The sequence below is a fragment of the Rattus norvegicus genome, chromosome 18 (genome assembly GCF_036323735.1).
Source record: "Rattus norvegicus strain BN/NHsdMcwi chromosome 18, GRCr8, whole genome shotgun sequence".
In the NCBI taxonomy this organism is placed as follows: domain Eukaryota; kingdom Metazoa; phylum Chordata; class Mammalia; order Rodentia; family Muridae; genus Rattus; species Rattus norvegicus.
This window is the reverse complement of record NC_086036.1, coordinates 84773347-84794043: the sequence shown is the minus strand read 5'-3', so window position 1 is coordinate 84794043 and position 20697 is coordinate 84773347. Positions and strand designations below refer to the sequence as shown.

Here is a 20697-nt window from a genome sequence, read left to right as displayed (position 1 = left end):
TTTTTGGTTGGGATCTGAACTAATGTTTTCCTGAAACTAATTAAATTCTGAAGGATATTAGAATTTATATATTCAAAAGTTAACTGTGGTCCTTAGCTATAAGCACATTTTGTCACTAGCCTTTGGGGTTAAGGTTCAAAATCAGTGCTGTCAATCTGTAACTGTTTCCTAACACTTCCAAGAGCACACAGGAATAGCACAAAGCTTCATTTGTTTAGCAAAGAATTTGATAGCAAAAATCTCATGTTTCTGCCACCTTCATCCTTTACTTAAAATACACAAAGAAAAGGCATACACATATTTGCTGGTAATTAGACAATTAGTTAAAATCACTTACGTGATCTATAATTGACTATTGTCTGAAGGTAAATGTAAGTAGGCAGAATTCACGAGAAAACCCATAAGAGTGAGTGTGTGTGTGTGTGTGAAACCTGGAGACTCCTAAAATTCTCATTTGGATGCTGGATAGGAACTAAAAGAGAATGTGTAGCAGTTTATAAAATGTGTGTCAAAATCACCTTTACCCTGACAGTTGAGAGGAATTAAATGCTCCTCACATCTTATACCTGTCTCCCTGCTTCAATCTCTACATTGATTTTTTTTTACCAAATAGCCTCAGGACTTGAGATAATAAAATCACACCAGAGAAAACACAAATCATCCTCCTTGCTTGCTGTCTAGTAGCTTTAGATTTTATCTTTACTTACAATAATTGAAAAAAAAAGAATTAAGTCAAAATATAAAACCAATGGTTGTCATCTCCCATCAATTATAATATTTGAAATGGATTTAAAATCTAGTTGTTATTCTTTTAATCTGTCAATTATATGTCAAAAAAACTATTTTGCAACTGTTCAAGGCTTCTGGACACTAACAATACCAGCTATTACACTGTCAGTTCCAGCTGATGGTAGATTTTAACATTGTTTATAATTTACATACATGGATTTTGTTTTGACAAAAGTTATGTTGGGCATATGAAGGACATTTCCAGTAATTTATAAAAGTTAAACAATAACATCTCCTAAAACTCATTCCCTTTGCTTGCTCTATGACCTGAGAGATTTATCATGTCTTTAGCATTTACTAGGTAAGACCTTATTTCATGGCTCTATAACATACTTCTGTTTAGAATATTTTCTTAGCAAAAAGGTTATCATCTCCTTTTTACTCTTTTTTCTTTCCAGATTCAAAATAATTTCTGTAATGGATGGACTTTTTAGATAAGAAGTATTTCCTGTCTGTGCCTACAGGAATATCAAACATGTAAGACAAAGCATTCTGTTAATTTCTCTCCCTGACCCCAAAATATTCTATCAAGAAATAATTCTTCAATAATCAAATTTTAAAGCCAATGTATATCTGCCCTTCAGCTCCTATTGCCATTGAGACAAACAGAAGGGTATATGATCATGATCATGGCTAACACATGGAAGCCTGCTATCTTATCCTTTTTATGTAGGGACAGGGGCTACTGTTACACAGAATCTTCCCCTATTTATCATAATGCAGAAGGAAAGACCAGTCTGAAATCATGAGCAGAAACTGTGAGGGGCAGCTGCAGGCCAAAATAATTGACTCTAAATCTTTGAGCACTGCCAAGGCACGTGAACTTACTGAAACTAAGGAAGAGGGCAAAAAGTAAGGAAGGGGGGAGGGAGGGAGAAAGGGAGGGAAGGAGGAAGGGGAAGGAGAGAATGAGGGAGGGAAGAAGAGGAGGAGGGAAGGAAGGAGGGAGGAAGGAAAGGAGGGAGGAGGGAAGGAGGGAGGAAGGAAAGGAGGGAGGAAGGAAGGAGGGAGGAAGGAAAGGAGGGAGGAGGGAAGGAGATAGGAAGGAAAGGAGGGAGGGAAAGAGGGAGGAGGGAAGGAGGGAGGGAGGGAAAGAGGGAGGGACAGAGAGGGGAAGAGAGGGAGGGAGAAAGAGGAAGGAAAGGAAGAAGAAGGCTAGTGGGTAAGAAGTCAAGGAAGGTCTGAGAAAGGAAAGGAGGGACAGGGAAGGTGGAAGAATGGAGAAAAGAGAAGAAAAATAAAAGAGAAAGCAGGTGAGAAGGAAAGAGAATTGAGAGGGGAAGGAAGGAGGAGGCAGAACAAAAAGAGAGAGAAGTAGGAGAGAGAAGAAAGAAGACAGGAAGGAAAGAAGGGCAGAGAGGAAGAAAATAAAGAGGAAAGGAGAAAGTGAGGGATAAAAGAGAGAGGAACAATAAATTGAAGGAAAGTTTCTATTACTGGTAAAAACAATGCTTTGCTCCTGGTTAGTGAGAGAGTTGCCCAAAGGCAGAACCAGGAAAACCTAGGATTGCCCTCTATCCCCAGTGGCAGGACAGCTATACACACCTAATTCTTCACCTTTGTGTTTTCACTTCTGCAGACAGAGAAATATCTGTTATTGCTCTCATCTATGAGTAGATGCAGCTATTGGTTACCCTGATGTTTACACAATTTAAACATTATGACAAAGGAAACAAATTATGGATACAAAATGAATGCAGCCTCATAGAATTAGAAGAGCATTGCTGTAGGCCATGGAGGTCAGCTTTGTAAACCTCAAGGTCAGCTGTCTTCTGTTCATTATGGATACAAGGCTTCCATCTGGCAAACTACTAATAACACACTGTCAAATATCAACAGAAGCCCTGTCCTCACAAGACTTAGAAACCATTGTTGCAGTCCTCAGTTAGTGCTGGGGACACACAGGCAATGCAATATCCAGCATCTCCTTCAAATCTGTAGATAATTTGGAGTAAGGAATTAAATAATGAAGATATAGGCTGGTAATATCCTCTGTGTTCATGCATGCATGCGAGTGTATGCATGTGTACACATGTGTGCATTTTAGTTCATTCATGTTTCAGTTAAAAAAATAAAATCATGAAATGTTTGGCTTGGGAAATGGCCTCAGTAGATAAAGCACTTGCCACACAAATGTGAGGACTGCCATCACCCACTAAAATGCAGAGTATAACAAAGGTACCCCAGCAAGGGTTGAAGCAGAGACAGATAGAACCTTGGATAGATCACCCCCACAGTGTAGTCAAAACCAGGAGATTTGAGTTCAGCTAGAGATCCTGTCTCAAACAAAATGGTTAAGAACAATAGCAAAAGTTTCCAAATTTCAATTATGCACCTACCCATGTGTATACATGCATGCACAAACACTTGTGTGTGGGTGCACACACACACACACACACACACACACACAAACACTCACACACATTAAATAAAAATAAAATGAAATATTTCTATTAGTAAATCTATGGTGGTTGATTTACTAACCAAAGAAATACCAAGTCCTGAAATTTAGTAATATTCAACATACTTAATTCAACTTATAAAATATTTATTAAATTCTGTATGCACATATGACTATTAGGTAAAATATTTTTGGAGTATGCATAAGGATAAATCATATGAAAGGTCTTTTTTAAAAAGACACATAGAAGTCTACTATTCTAGATGCTTCATATGCAAACATTAAATGGTTGCAAATAAAAAGAATAGAGACCAATTCACAGTTGCTGGGTTTGTTTGTTTGTTTCTCTGTTTTTGATACTGGGAACATCTTTTGCCACTCACCATCAGTTATGATCAGCCTTATGACACAGGTTTTGTTTGTTCCCGTACTGGCCTCAGAGCGGCATCTGTAAAGTCCTGAGTCAGCAGCCATGGCATAGGGTATAATGAGAGCACTCTTCATGCTCTCCTGGCTACAGTCGCTCCATGTTTGTCTTAGGTACTTTGAAGTGTATCTTGTCCCTTGAGATAGGTTACAGGAAGCTAAGATGTCTACCTGATGGGGCTGGACTTTTTCCCATATGACTAGTTGCACTAGCCAAGTCCTTTCAAGCTGGCAACTGAGTGTGACATTTTGTCCAGGTTCTGCAGACAGGTAGCTATCCAAGGGTGCTGTTGTCTCAAAACTATCTGGAAAAGAAAAAGAAGCAGATACTTAGGCAGGTGGTCAGATATTCACACACAGAGGAAAGCTACTCAGAAAGCCACCCTGAAGTGATTGGTGATGTTACCAACTGCAGTTGCTCCAAGAGTAAGCCGTATCTTCATTTTTGCGTTTTTGTAAAATTTCATTAAGGGCTTGTAGATAGAAGAAGGAAACAGTGTTTGACACATATCCTTTGAGTGTTACATTGTTAACCAGACAACGAGAAACATAACTGAAACCCTCAGTACTTTATTAGCAGTGATTACACCTGGGTCTGAATTTAGAAGACTGAACCAGTAACTTCGATTTCCAGATCATGAGACAATAGACTAAGGTTTGCGTGGCTATGAAAAGATGCTACATTATTTTTCATTTAATTCACTGAGTTGTACAGGAATATCTGGTGCATAAGTGGAGACTCACGTGCAGGATAAATTTCTGGAGCCAAAAAAATATTCTCCCAAATTTCTACCTTCAAAGCAACAGGAAAATATAAAAGATCTTCTCCTTTTGTGATACCTCAAATTTCTACCTTCAAAGCAACAGGAAAATATAAAAGATCTTCTCCTTTTGTGATATGTGTACAGCATATACTGTCACAGGCCCCAATAGCTTATGCAGCAAGTGCTCAAAGATCCTTGTGTTTAAAATTATGCTCAGTGTTACAGAGAAGCGCATCAGGGATAGTTCGAGAGCTGGTTTAGTAGATCTCCTTGGATGACTACTCTGAGATCTTCCCTTATGGGACCCTTCTTAGTTTTGCTTCTGCTTCTGATTATAGGTCCATCTGTGTTAAAGAAACTAGTTATCTTCATTAGAGAAAGAGCAAGTACTGTTCAGATTTTGATGTTATGCCAACAGTATCATCCTTTAGGAGGACAAGAAAGCCAATATTATAAAGATATTAAAATTTAGTTCTATGATTAGAACTAGCCGCTAGAAGAAGTGGGGAATGAAAGAATAAAAAATGCAGCTAAGAAGTCAGAAGTTTGAAAAAGCCCTAAATACCTCAAATTCCAGACCCTGCCCTCTACCTGTACTAGTTGACCATAAAGTTAGATTAAAACCTAGAAAACAATCTTGAGAAACAGGGAGTTTCTCCTTGTGATTTTTCACTGGTATTCCTGTGATTTTCCAATGACACCAGCCCTGCCCCCTTGGGTTGTGGTTTCTCCCTTTAAATACTCTTTCTCCCAGCCTCTCGGTGTTGAACTCCACTGCCCCTGCGTGCGATATGAGTCTCAACCCCAGTGCACTGGTTCCTATCGATAAACCTCATGTGATTATAGCAAAAAAAAAAATTATGTTCAGTGTTAACCTCTAGTGCTATGAACATTATAGATTAGATATAACGCATGTGAACAAATGTCCTTTAGGAGTCCTCCATCATTTTTTGGTTCTGAAACCAGAAAGCTTGTGAACTTAATGTACATACTAAAACTCAAATTGTTATTTCTCAGATCAGGATTTTCCAGAGCCATAAAACGTAAACTAAGTGGCAGTCTCATTCATCCAAAGGTTTTTTTTGTTTGTTTGTTTGAGAAAGAGAGAGATTAAGCTTTATATACAAATGAACTTACACATGCCCGTAAACAAGCAAAATATAGCCTGAAAACACCAGCAGCAGTCATGTGAAGGTGACATGGTTCAGTGGGCTCGTTGCCAAGCCATACAACCTAAGAACAATTCATGGAATTCACACGGTGGAAGAGGAACCAACTTCCATAAGTTGTCCTCTGACCTCCATAGGCACATAGTGATATACAGGTCCACACATACATACATGCACACACAAAAAGGCCAACTTATCGATATTCCTTGGTTTCCTCTTTGGGAGAATATCTTACACAAAACCAGTGTATATATTGTGTAGGGAGTTGTCAGCATGGGGGTATATATGAGGTACTTGGTGTGTGTGAGGAGGTGTGCTGATGGCCAGAGGTTGCTGACAGTTTTTCTATATTAATTTTTTGAGACAGGTTCTCTCTATGTAGTCTGGCCGTTGAGCTTGCTTTGTGAACCATCACACTGGCCTGATATCCTACCTCTGACTCCCTGTCACATCCTATGTGATTATCCCTGGTAATGACTGAAATTAGGTCAATTTGTATAGTGTTTTCCTTTTTTCAGAAAAAAGATGGAATAGACTAGTTGACGTCACTTAGCCCAGTACTCTAGTGATCAACCCCTGGTAAGACCTGGCACTGTGTTTTGTTTTGGTTATAGGGCCAAGTTGGCTTCACAGTGGCTGTCAATCACTCTTGCTAGAGCATCCTAAAGCGTGGGATTTACAGGAGTGTAAACGCCAAAGTTAGCTAAAACTATATCTTACTATGATCTTCTACATAATGATCAGATGTTATCTATTTTTCCCCATTCCTCTGTTAGTGAAATTGAACTGATTTATATATATGCTTGCTATTTAACCCTTTCCATACGTATGTGCTGGGATTGAGATGTATGAGCACTACCACTGCTCTCTTGAGTCAGGGTCTTTGAGTAAACCGGAACTCACTGGTTTGGCTAGACTGCCTGGCCCATTGTGCTTCAGTGATCTTTTGGTCTTCCTATCTCTAGTACTGGGGTTACAGGTATGTGACACTCTGCCTAGGTTTTTAACATAGATTCTGGGGCTCCAAACTCAGGTCTTCAAATTTGCATCTAGATACTTTATCAACTGAGTCTCTTCCATTCATAAGTATATCTTTCACATAGGCTCTGCAAGATGACTTTGAAGAAATGAAGTACCAAAGATCTAGTTTAGATTGTATAACTAATCCTAGCCCTTGTCCCCCCTTTACGAATCAGACTCCTCCTCCTCTTCCTCCTCCTCCTCCTCCTCCTCCTCCTCCTCCTCCTCCTCCTCTCCCTCCTCCTCCTCTTCTTCCATTAGGCTCCTTGTGCTCAGCTTCAATGTGGTTTGATTGACTGGGGCTTCATTGTCCATATGCAACGACATATCACATAACCATTCAGGTTCAGTGTCTCAGTCCCTCCTTGAGAACTTATCATTGATTGAAGGGCCAATTCTTCAACCTTGAGGCGGTTCAGTTGATCATGCAGGGCTGCTTTTAGACACAACAGGATCCCTTCCTCCTTGTCAAGCTCCTGCAGGCAACTCAGCATCCCCTTCCACTTCCTTCTCATCCAAAGTCTTTTTTGCCACAAATCAAGAACACTGATTTGTTATTCAAGAAAAGAAGGCTGAGTATTGATGATGTCACAAAGCTTTTGGGCAGGTGGAATAGAGAAAATGAAAGAGCTACTTATTTGTATCAGTATGCTCAAAGGTTTTGAGGAATCAGTGCTTGGGTTTATAAAACAACAATTAATAGAAAAAGGAAGAATGGGAGGGAAGAGGAACGGGAAGGGAGAACGGGGGTGAGGGAAGACAATGGAAAATAAGAAAACAGAACATTAGAAAAAGAGTACAAGTCTAAAAGTACAATAATATTTTCTATTCATATTGGATTAGGACCTTATATCTCCTCCCACAAAAAAACTAGCTGTTACAGAGGTTACTGGATGTGAAAATCTTGCATACAGAAAAGCCACAGCTCTCTAGTGTTTCAGTATATGACCATGCAAGTGTTCAGTAGAAGTAACACTTTGCCCACATAAGAGGCATACAGAAAATGTTTTATCTCTAAGCTATAAACCAACACAACAGAATGGAGGAGGGGAGGAAAGGAAGAAAATGCATAAGCAAAAAATAATAAGAAATATCCTATAAAGGACATAAGGGGGAAATTAACATTAAGGTGGGAGAAGAAACTATGGGAAACAGAAGGAAAATGCTAAATAAGATAGTAGCAGTCTGTAATTAAAAAAAAATCCGAGCTCTCTGCTCCCAGACCCCGTGAGAGACCCAACCGCCAGGTCAGGTGGGCACTCCTGAGGCTGCAGAGTGGAAGAGACCACCAACACTGCTCACCCCTGCCCACATCCCTGGCCCAAGAGGAAACTGTATAAGGCCTCTCGGCTCCTGTGGGGGAGGGCCCAGGAGCGGCAGGACCCCTGCCTGAGACACTACCGGAACCTGAAGGAAACAGAACAGATAAACAGTTCTCTGCACCCAAATCCCGTGGGAGGGAGAGCTAAACCTTCAGAGAGGCAGACAAGCCTGGGAAACCAGAAGAGACTGCTCTCTGCACACACATCTCGGACGCCAGAGGAAAAAGCCAAAGACCATCTGGAACCCTGGTGTACTGAAGCTCCTGGAAGGGGCGGCACAGGTCTTCCTGGTTGCTGCCGCTGCAGAGAGCCCGTGGGCAGCACCCCACGAGTGAACTTGAGCTTCGGGACCACAGGTAAGACCAAATTTTCTGCTGCAAGAAAGCTGCCTGGTGAACTCAAGACACAGGCCCACAGGAACAGCTGAAGACCTGTAGAGAGGAAAAACTACACGCCCGAAAGCAGAACACTCTGTCCCCATAACTGACTGAAAGAGAGGAAAAGAGGTCTACAGCACTCCTGACTCACAGGCTTGTAGAACAGTCTAGCCACTGTCAGAAATAGCAGAACAAAGTAACACTAGAGATAATCTGATGGCGAGAGGCAAGCGCAGGAACCCAAGCAACAGAAACCAAGACTACATGGCACCATCGGAGCCCAATTCTCATATCAAAACAAACATGGAATATCCAAACACACCAGAAAAGCAAGATCTAGTTTCAAAATCATTTTTGATCATGATGATGGAGGACTTCAAGAAAGACGTGAAGAACTCCCTTAGAGAACAAGTAGAAGCCTATAGAGAGGAATCGCAAAAATGCCTGAAAGAATTCCAGGAAAACATAAATAAACAAGTAGAAGCCCATAGAGAGGAGACACAAAAATCCCTGAAAGAATTCCAGGAAAACATAAATAAACAAGTAGAAGCCCATAGAGAGGAGACACAAAAATCCCTGAAAGAATTCCAGGAAAACACAATCGAACAGTTGAAGGAATTAAAAATGGAAATAGAAGCAATCAAGAAAGAACACATGGAAACAACCCTGGATATAGAAAACCAAAAGAAGAGACAAGGAGTTGTAGATACAAGCTTCACCAACAGAATACAAGAGATGGAAGAGAGAATCTCAGGAGCAGAAGATTCCATAGAAATCATTGACTCAACTGTCAAAGATAATGTAAAGCGGAAAAAGCTACTGGTCCAAAACATACAGGAAATCCAGGATTCAATGAGAAGATCAAACCTAAGGATAATAGGTATAGAAGAGAGTGAAGACTCCCAGCTCAAAGGACCAGTAAATATCTTCAACAAAATCATAGAAGAAAACTTCCCTAACCTAAAAAAAGAGATACCCATAGACATACAAGAAGCCTACAGAACTCCAAATAGATTGGACCAGAAAAGAAACACCTCCCGTCACATAATTGTCAAAACACCAAACGCATAAAATAAAGAAAGAATATTAAAAGCAGTAAGGGGAAATGGTCAAGTAACATATAAAGGCAGACCTATCAGAATCACACCAGACTTCTCACCAGAAACTATGAAGGCCAGAAGATCCTGGACTGATGTCATACAGACCCTAAGAGAACACACATGCCAGCCCAGGTTACTGTATCCAGCAAAACTCTCAATTAACATTGATGGAGAAACCAAGATATTTCATGACAAAACCAAATTTACACAATATCTTTCTACAAATCCAGCACTACAAAGGATAATAAATGGTAAAGCCCAACATAAGGAGGCAAACTATACCCTAGAAGAAGCAAGAAACTAATCGTCTTGGCAACAAAACAAAGAGAATGAAAGCACACAAACATAACCTCACATCCAAATATGAATATAAAGGGAAGCAATAATCACTATTCCTTAATATCTCTCAATATCAATGGCCTTAACTCCCCAACAAAAAGACATAGATTAACAAACTGGATATGCAACGAGGACCCTGCATTCTGCTGCCTACAGGTAACACACCTCAGAGACAAAGACAGACACTACCACAGAGTGAAAGGCTGGAAAACAACTTTCCAAGCAAATGGTCAGAAGAAGCAAGCTGGAGTAGCCATTCTAATATCAAATAAAATCAATTTCCAACTGAAAGTCATCAAAAAAGATAAGGAAGGACACTTCATATTCATCAAAGGAAAAATCCACCAAGATGAACTCTCAATCCTAAATATCTATACCCAAATACAAGGGCACCTACATATGTAAAGGAAACCTTACTAAAGCTCAAAACACACATTGCACCTCACACAATAATAGTGGGAGATTTCAACACCCCACTCTCATCAATGGACAGATCATGGAAACAGAAATTAAACAGTGATGTCGACAGACTAAGAGAAGTCATGAGCCAAATGGACTTAACGGATATTTATAGAACATTCTATCCTAAAGCAAAAGGATATACCTTCTTCTCAGCTCCTCATGGTACTTTCTCCAAAATTGACCATATAATTGGTCAAAAAACGGGCCTCAACAGGTACAGAAAGATAGAAATAATCCCATGTATGCTATCGGACCACCACGGCCTAAAACTGGTCTTCAATAACAATAAGGGAAGAATGCCCACATATACGTGGAAATTGAACAATGCTCTACTCAATGATAACCTAGTCAAGGAAGAAATAAAGAAAGAAATTAAAAACTCTTTAGAATTTAATGAAAATGAAGGTACAACATACCCAAACTTATGGGACACAATAAAAGCTGTGCTAAGAGGAAAACTCATAGCGCTGAGTGCCTGCAGAAAGAAACAGGAAAGAGCATATGTCAGCAGCTTGACAGCACACCTAAAAGCTCTAGAACAAAAAGAAGCAAATACACCCAGGAGTAGTAGAAGGCAGGAAATAATCAAACTCAGAGCGGAAATCAACCAAGTAGAAACAAAAAGGACCATAGAAAGAATCAACAGAACCAAAAGTTGGTTCTTTGAGAAAATCAACAAGATAGATAAACCCTTAGCCAGACTAACGAGAGGACACAGAGAGTGCGTCCAAATTAACAAAATCAGAAATGAAAAGGGAGACATAACTACAGATTCAGAGGAAATTCAAAAAATCATCAGATCTTACTATAAAAACCTATATTCAACAAAACTTGAAAATCTTCAGGAAATGGACAATTTCCTAGACAGATACCAGGTATCGAGGTTAAATCAGGAACAGATAAACCAGTTAAACAACCCCATAACTCCTAAGGATATAGAAGCAGTCATTAAAGGTCTCCCAACCAAAAAGAGCCCAGGTCCAGACGGGTTTACTGCAGAATTCTATCAAACCTTCATAGAAGACCTCATACCAATATTATCCAAACTATTCCACAAAATTGAAACAGATGGAGCCCTACCGAATTCCTTCTACGAAGCCACAATTACTCTTATACCTAAACCACACAAAGACACAACAAAGAAAGAGAACTTCAGACCAATTTCCCTTATGAATATCGATGCAAAAATACTCAATAAAATTCTGGCAAACCGAATTCAAGAGCACATCAAAACAATCATCCACCATGATCAAGTAGGCTTCATCCCAGGCATGCAGGGATGGTTTAATATACGGAAAACCATCAACGTGATCCATCATATAAACAAACTGAAAGAACAGAACCACATGATCATTTCATTAGATGCTGAGAAAGCATTTGACAAAATTCAACACCCCTTCATGATAAAAGTCCTGGAAAGAATAGGAATTCAAGGCCCATACCTAAACATAGTAAAAGCCATATACAGCAAACCAGTTGCTAACATTAAACTAAATGGAGAGAAACTTGAAGCAATCCCACTAAAATCAGGGACTAGACAAGGCTGCCCACTCTCTCCCTACTTATTCAATATAGTTCTTGAAGTTCTAGCCAGAGCAATCAGACAACAAAAGGAGATCAAGGGGATACAGATCGGAAAAGAAGAGGTCAAAATATCACTATTTGCAGATGACATGATAGTATATTTAAGTGATCCCAAAAGTTCCACCAGAGAACTACTAAAGCTGATAAACAACTTCAGCAAAGTGGCTGGGTATAAAATTAACTCAAATAAATCAGTTGCCTTCCTCTATACAAAAGAGAAACAAGCCGAGAAGGAAATTAGGGAAACGACACCCTTCATAATAGACCCAAATAATATAAAGTACCTCGGTGTGACTTTAACAAAGCAAGTAAAAGATCTGTACAATAAGAACTTCAAGACACTGAGGAAAGAAATTGAAGAAGACCTCAGAAGATGGAAAGATCTCCCATGCTCATGGATTGGCAGGATTAATATAGTAAAAATGGCCATTTTACCAAAAGCAATCTAAAGATTCAATGCAATCCCCATCAAAATACCAATCCAATTCTTCAAAGAGTTAGACAGAACAATTTGCAAATTCATCTGGAATAACAAAAAACCCAGGATAGCTAAAGCTATCCTCAACAATAAAAGGACTTCAGGGGGAATCACTATCCCTGAACTCAAGCAGTATTACAGAGCAATAGTGATAAAAACTGCATGGTATTGGTACAGAGACAGACAGATAGACCAATGGAATAGAATTGAAGACCCAGAAATGAACCCACACACCTATGGTCACTTGATTTTTGACAAAGGAGCCAAAACCATCCAATGGAAAAAAGATAGCATTTTCAGCAAATGGTGCTGGTTCAACTGGAGGTCAACATGTAGAAGAATGCAGATCGATCCATGCTTATCACCCTGTACAAAGCTTAAGTCCAAGTGGATCAAGGACCTCCACATCAAACCAGACACACTCAAACTAATAGAAGAAAAACTAGGGAAGCATCTGGAACACATGGGCACTGGAAAAAATTTCTTGAACAAAACACCAATGGCTTATGCTCTAAGATCAAGAATCGACAAATGGGATCTCATAAAACTGCAAAGCTTCTGTAAGGCAAAGGACACTGTGGTTAGGACAAAACGGCAACCAACAGATTGGGAAAAGATCTTTACCAATCCTACAACAGATAGAGGCCTTATATCCAAAATATACAAAGAACTCAAGAAGTTAGACCGCAGGGAAACAAATAACCCTATTAAAAAATGGGGTTCAGAGCTAAACAAAGAATTCACAGCTGAAGAATGCTGAATGGCTGAGAAACACCTAAAGAAATGTTCAACATCTTTAGTCATAAGGGAAATGCAAATCAAAACAACCCTGAGATTTCACCTCACACCAGTGCGATTGGCTAAGATCAAAAACTCAGGTGACAGCAGATGCTGGCGAGGATGTGGAGAAAGAGGAACACTCCTCCATTGTTGGTGGGATTGCAGACTGGTAAAACCATTCTGGAAATCAGTCTGGAGGTTCCTCAGAAAATTGGACATTGAACTGCCTGAGGATCCAGCTATACCTCTCTTGGGCATATACCCAAAAGATGCCTCAACATATAAAAGAGACACGTGCTCCACGTGCTCTGGCATTTATAATAGCCAGAAAATGGAAAGAACCCAGATGCCCTTCAACAGAGGAATGGATACAGAAAATGTGGTATATCTACACAATGGAATATTACTCAGCTATCAAAAATAACGAGTTTATGAAATTCATAGGCAAATGGTTGGAACTGGAAAATATCATCCTGAGTGAGCTAACCCAATCACAGAAAGACACACATGGTATGCACTCATTGATAAGTGGCTATTAGCCCAAATGCTTGAATTACCCTAGATCCCTAGAACAAACGAAACTCAAGACGGATGATCAAAATGTGAATGCTTCACTCCTTCTTTAAAAGGGGAACATGAATACCCTTGACAGGGAATAGAGAGGCAAAGATTAAAACAGAGACAGAAGGAACACCCATTCAGAGCCTGCCCCACATGTGGCCCATACATATACAGCCACCTAATTAGACAAGATGGATGAAGCAAAGAAGTGCAGACCGACAGGAGCCGGATGTAGATCGCTCCTGAGAGACACAGCCAGAATACAGCAAATACAGAGGCGAATGCCAGCAGCAAACCACTGAACTGAGAATAGGTCCCCTATTGAAGGAATCAGAGAAAGAACTGGAAGAGCTTGAAGGGGCTCGAGACCCCAAAAGTACAACAATGCCAAGCAACCAGAGCTTCCAGGGACTAAGCCACTACCTAAAGACTATACATGGACTGACCCTGGACTCTGACCCCATAGGTAGCAATGAATATCCTAGTAAGAGCACCAGTGGAAGTGGAAGCCCTGGGTCCTGCTAAGACTGAACCCCCAGTGAACTAGACTATGGGGGGAGGGCGGCAATGGGGGGAGGGTTGGGAGGGGAACACCCATAAGGAAGGGGAGGGGGGAGGGGGATGTTTGCCCGGAAACCGGGAAAGGGAATAACACTCGAAATATATATAAGAAATACTCAAGTTAATAAAAAAAAAGATTATTCATAACAACCTGTTAAAATAAATCCTCTGGTTATAAGCAAGAGGCTCTAGCCTCCGGGATTAGACAGGTAAAAGCTCTGGCTACAGGTTTCAGTGTTTGTCCTCAGGACTTACATTCACTACTGCTTTTCTCCACTCTTTCTGAATGCTTCTCTACTCCCGTCTCAGACGCTGTCTTCAGGCTGTTCTCACCCTAACCTCCTCTTAGGAACAGCTCCATGTACTTGTTAATTCAGGCACAAAATGCTGGGCTCCACTTAGGGAAATTACCTGCATTTGTATGAAGGACAAATTCTTGAAGCGATGGGGAAAATCTATACCCATAAACATCAAGACCTAAACAGTGGAGGGAGTTTTAGGGGCAGGCATTCCACCTCTTCCCCAACCTGATCCCGCTCAAGCTTAATACCGAAAGGAGTTGACTGGTCTTAGATGAAAACCAAGCCCCACTTTACTGTTTCTAGTGCTCAGCCAAGTGGAAGGCTATCCAAAGTGGCGCTAAAAATAACAACCAAGAAAACCTGACATAAAAAAGAGGGCCCACCATCCTGACACACTACAAAGCCAAAGGTGAATCGATTTAAATCAGAGGGGAAAAAACTGTCACAGTTCATGGAGGAGGAGAAATCCCAAAATAAAATAAAAATAACAGTAAGAGTAGAAACCCACCGATTCCATACTGATAATTCATCCATATACTAGTTTATAAAATGAACATAAAATACTGTTGTCTGTATAACTTTTATTGATATTCTTGACTTTACAAGTGATTTTTCTATCACGATTATAGTTCATTAATTTAATTTAATCATTAATGTGTGCTTTATTTTCTTTTCCAAGTATTGCCCCACCCCTAGAGAGCCAACTTTTGCTGGATACACTGATACTTAGTGTTCACCTTACATCCCCAGTCACTGACTGTCACCATCAGTATCCCTAGAGGGCTATTACTCAGTCTCCAGTTGGGCAGGTCTTCAACATCATCGAATGATGCTATGGCAGTTCTTCCAAAATGGTAACATTCCCTCTAGGAGGAAGCCCAGGAGGCCTGGGGTTATAAAAAGCAGTGAACAACTACAACAGGAGAGAATTATTCTGGGGTTAGTACTTACATGAGCCGTCAAGGTATTTGGGTGCTGGGCTACTCTTGGGTGATGAAGCTTCCTCTGAATCATCCCTGCTCCTGTAAATGACCTCTCACCCATAGTCGCCTCAATAAAATCTCTTGGTTCACTAAGTTCGACTTAGGTCCATCATAAGAGTCCTATCTGGGGTGACAAACTATATGTATGTGTGTCACGTCTCCCAGGAACGGACTGTTATATAACCCATCAACATCACAGAGTCCCGAGTCTCTTCACACCAACATCTACGGCCAAGCCTTTGTTCAGGCCAGCTTGCCTTATACTACTTCACCTTGAGCCTCAAGATCCACCCTTGCCAGAAATGAAAGAGAACAATCAACATTATTTTTAATAGAAAAACAATTGGCATTCCACATTGCAGTCAGAAAAATATAGCTTTGTGTTGTTTGGGACAGTATTGACTTCTGCAATAATTCTCATAATGAGAAATACATTTAAAGTAACATTTTATGCCAAAATAAATAGTGTTCTACACAAAGATAAGATTCATCCAAAAATTCATGAAAACACATTCGTGTTTCTAAGAAATAATAGCTCTGGCCATAACAGTGGAATCAGTGGGTTTTACTTTAAACAAGAATTTTACAAAGCTATAAAGACCCAAGAAATGCATTATATGACATTTTGGGCAAGTAGTGCTCTGGACTCCACAAAGTTCAAACTTATGGCAATAATAACAAAATGATGAATAAATAAATAAGTAAATAAAAAGAGGAGTTTACAAGCTGAGAAAGACAAAATATCTCTAACATGGAATGGAAAGCAGAATATTGATACAACTGGAGATGTAAAATAGATAAAATTTACTAAAAGTATGAGAAATATAGAACAGTAATATTGAGGCCAAGCTTGATCATTGGGCAAGCTTAAAAAAAGACACATAGGAATTTTTCTTACTGTTGTTTCTGAAATGACTAAAGTAATGCCATTCTGTTCTGACTCCATTTTGTGTTTATTTAGACAGTTTTCGGAGCTCCACCACTCATCCCATAGCAGTCATATCTGCCTGGGCAATTCATTTGAGATTTTCATGGTTTTAACCAAGGTTCAAATTTATTAACCCAAATAATTAAAGTAAACTAAAATAACTAGGAAAATATGTTTAAAAAATTGGCATTCAGTGTCTAAGATAATTGCTATGCTCTGCCAGAAACGAATATATCAAAGTTATTCTGAGGTATGGTCTTTGTGGTTTTTGTCTTTAAAACCTTTGTGCCCCTGAGCTTGGATACTAGGAGATTTTTCAGAGGTCTGGCCATTAATTCAAAGGACTTAAAACTTCCAATTGGTTTAATGAGTGCAGTTGTCAATAAGTATCTCACATTGCTCACTTCATTTCTAATGAAATTTTCTTAAAAGTCTAAAACTATCTGTTTTAGATCAGTGTATTTGTTTGGGAAGCTGGACAATTAAGTTAAAGGGGAACACTTGGTTCGTAAAGGCCTGCAACACACCCAGGCTCTAATCAGGTAATGAAATGATAAGGTTGTCTCACAAATAGGGGCATTTAAACCTCCCAAAAACACTGAGTTTGCAGATGACAGAATGCAAATCAAACAAATTTTATCCTTGGGCCCCTGTACTGTTCATGTCAGAATATTTCCACTTTTAACACTCTTATTTTCTTTTTCTTTTTTCTTTTCATCTTTATTAACTTGGGTATTTCTTATTTACATTTCGATTGTTATTCCCTTTCCCGGTTTCCAGGCCAACATCCCCCTAATCCCTCCCCTTCCCCTTCTCTATGGGTGTTTCCCTCCCCATCCTCCCCCCATTACCGCCCTCCCCCCAACAATCACGTTCACTGGGGGTTCAGTCTTGGCAGGACCAAGGGCTTTCCCCTTCCACTGGTCCTCTTACTAGGCTATTCATTGCTACCTATGAGATTGGAGCCCAGGGTCAGTCCATGTATAGTCTTTGGGTAGTGGCTTAGTCCCTGGAAGCTCTGGTTGGTTGGCGTTGTTGTTCATATGGGGTCTCAAGCCCCTTCAAGCTCTTTCAGCCCTTTCTCTGATTCCTTCAACGTGGGTCCCGTTCTCAGTTCAGTGGTTTAATGGTGGCAATCGCCTATGTACTTGGTGTATTCTGGCTGTGTCTCTGAGGAGAGATCTACATCCGGTTCCTGTCGGCCTGCACTTCTTTGCTTCATCCATCTTATCTAGTTTGGTGGCTGTATATGTATGGGCCACATGTGGGGCAGGCTCTGAATGGGTGTTCCTTCAGCCTCTGTTCTAAACTTTGCCTCCCTATTCCCTCCCAAGGGTATTCTTGTCCCCTTTTAAAGAAGGAGTGAAGCTGACCTCTGTTTCTAACTGGGCTCCTTTCACTCATCTCTGATTGGAAACTTCAACCTCCTGAGAGCCAGCTCGGATCCTATAAGATACTATCTAACGGCCTAATTACTTTTTATTCTTCCCCATTAATTCAGCTTACTAGAAGGCCCATGTGTTCTCATGTTTCAATAATACTTCATGTTAACTAGTCTCCATTTCTACCATTCTACCTATACTTCCAATGTTACCTGTGCCCTTGACTCTAAACATTAGAGGTCTGGCCTTCTGTAAAGGCCCTCTCTACCTACCCGGCATCTGTGCCTCGTTGCTTCCCCTCTCTCCTCTCTGACCTTCCTCCCATATCTTTCAGAATTTGTTCCTCTTTCTCAACTGTTCCTCTCTGATAGTCACTCTGCATTAGCCATCCTCAGGTGTTTCTGTCTACCCTCACTTCTCCACCACCTCTTGTGCACATCAGGTAAACGTCAAATGCTCCCACTTGCCCAGGTATCTCTATGGGTTTCCAAAGCACAAGACAATAACTTGTTCTTCAGATGTTTAAAATAGACTAACTGTTAAACAGTGCAGAATTACCCCAAGCCATCTGCAGTTGCTATTATTATGCCAGCTAATTAGAAGCATTAACACTGGTGTCTTTATGTATTCCCAACTCTACCTTGTCTGTGAAGATGCACAATGGAGCTCTTTTCTGAAAAACCAAATATTGACTGCATGATGACTTAGGAAGTTCACTGTGGTGACCTGAGATATAGTTCTCTGAGACATACGGACACAATAAATAAGCACACTAATTTCCAATTACTAGTAGGGTACAGGAAGTGGAAATGAGGGTCTAGAAAGTGGAAAAGAAATGTTTCTGAAATTCAAAGAACAGGCAGTGTGGGAGGATGCATCGAGGGCAGAGGAAGGAGGTCAGACCCCAAAGACAAAATTTCCCTCAGAGTAGCTTCACCTCCCTCACTCTTCCTGTGACAAAGGCCTGAAAAAAAAAAAAAAGATGGGTTGTGGCAGACCCCAAACTGAAGTTTAGCAACTTCAAGCAGAATAGGAACAAACAGAAACCTGTAACTTAAAACACATCAGTACTCACGGGGCTGCAGCAGGCCAACTCCCAATTGCTGCTGTAAAAACACAGCAGTGTGTTCCTTTCAAATGTGAAGGATGGCAAGTAGGTTGGAGACCCTTCCCTTAAAATGCTCCAGTGTTCTACAGTGACTAGTTAGGGCATGAGCTGAATGTGTCCCAACAAATTCACATGGCAAAGTTCCTTGTTTTTCTTTTTGTTTCTTTTTTTTCATTAATTTTTTATTTAGTTTTCATCCAGAGTGCAGTCCCACTCTCCTTTAAGTCCTCCTTCACAAAGCCTCTCCCCCAACCCCATTCCTTTCTCCCAGAGAAGGGAGAACCCCCGCCCTCAATATCATCACAGCACATCAAGTCACAGCAGGACTAGTCGAAGTTCTTACCTAGCCTTCACCAGCAAATAAAGTGGTTTATAATAAAGGACATTGTAGATGAAATTAGTTTATGAAGTCATTAGTTATGAGCTCTTTATCCAATATAACTGGTTTCTTTACATTACAAAGATGGGGGGCTGGAATTCAGACACAGATATGCAAAGGGAGAATGCCAAGGTAGGATGGTTGAGTACAAGTCAACTGAACAGCTGAAGTTTGGAGAAGGCCTGCCACAGCTGTGAGAGGAAACTGCCTGCTGAGTTGGTACCACACATTTCCAGCTCTTGGTCCATCCCATGATGCTCTCCTGTTGGGCAAGTCACGCAGACTATATCATCGCTTGTTACTGTTGCTGCATCAGTAATCCAGAACTGTCTTTGGGCAGTATGAGCTTCACTAGCCTAGTCCGAAGAAGCCAGGATGCTATTCAGAAGACCAACAGTCTTCATAGCCCCACCATGAAATGTCATTTGTCATCGTCCATTTAGAGTGGAGGTACAAAGTAAAGAAAACAAGCAAGATAAAAAAAATGAGCTAAATGATTGCTTGACTGAAAAGCAATGATAACATGAGCTACCATCTTAGATAAAACACCGCCTGGCAAAGTCAGGACAGGCAGGGACAGGTGTCTAAATTGAACAAAAGAGATCAGCCTAGGATGATCAAGTAGGAACTCCAACCAGACATCACAAGTAGAGGGAAGATTTACAGTAGGTCCTGAATAGGCTACACATGTCCAAGACCCAGACAGAAAACAGCTTGCCAAATGGCTAGGCAGAACTGATTCATATGACTCGGGATTCCAAGCAGTGATCCGGGCTGTAGCCCAGCCCTAAATATCCAAACTGTTTCTTAAGAAGCTTCCATGAGCTCTTGAGATTAGATAAACTTTGGGTGAGGGTAACTAGAATACACTCAGATTGTAATTGTAACTCCCAGTCTCTCACCATGCTATCTGGAAGTGATACAATTTGTTAAATCAGTAACACAATGTTTGTTGAAGCAAAAGAAAAAGTTCAACTTTTCAACACTTCTGCATTATTTTCTTCCAGCTTGAAAAAAAGAATTGAACAGGAGTTTTAAGTAGTGTACTTCTAAGGACCTTTAAAACAGAAAAATGTTACAGTCCAAGAGCTTCCAGTTTTTCTACTAAAATATTACCAAAAGTTTCCTGCATTTAGAAATCAAATGTTGACATTTTTAACAGAAAAAAAAATGTATCCAAAGTTTAATTCTCTTTTTAATTATCTCCCAGCAGGGAGCAGAAGCAGGAGTACACTAAGCATTTTATCTTGTGTACTTAAAAACATATGTGTGCAGCTCTAAATAAGATTTCAGCAGCATTAAATCCCTCCTCTCAGAGTTCAGAGGAGGCAGAAGGAGTGGGGAAGCAGAAGGGATGGAGGATATCAAAAGAAGAAGTCCCTCTAAAACATCGAGCAAAGCCCATGTGTATTCACAGAGACTAAAGCAACACTCACAGGGCTGACAAGGGGCTGCGCCAGGTCCTCTGGGTGAACGAGTGGG

At 40.4% G+C, this 20697-nt stretch overlaps 1 protein-coding gene and 1 pseudogene across 6 annotated transcripts in view; both read right to left on the bottom strand.

Moving 5' to 3' along the window:
* Positions 1 to 20697, bottom strand: part of Cd226 (CD226 molecule) — a 96507-nt gene that overhangs the window by 25793 nt on the left and 50017 nt on the right. For all 6 annotated transcript variants that reach the window (XM_039096759.2, XM_006255028.5, XM_006255031.5 and 3 more), the window contains one exon: positions 3574 to 3921. In XM_039096759.2, the coding sequence (XP_038952687.1) occupies positions 3574 to 3921 (348 nt within the window). The remainder of the gene's footprint in view (positions 1 to 3573; positions 3922 to 20697) is intronic.
* LOC134483074 (snRNA-activating protein complex subunit 5-like) lies at positions 3793 to 7865 on the bottom strand (annotated as a pseudogene).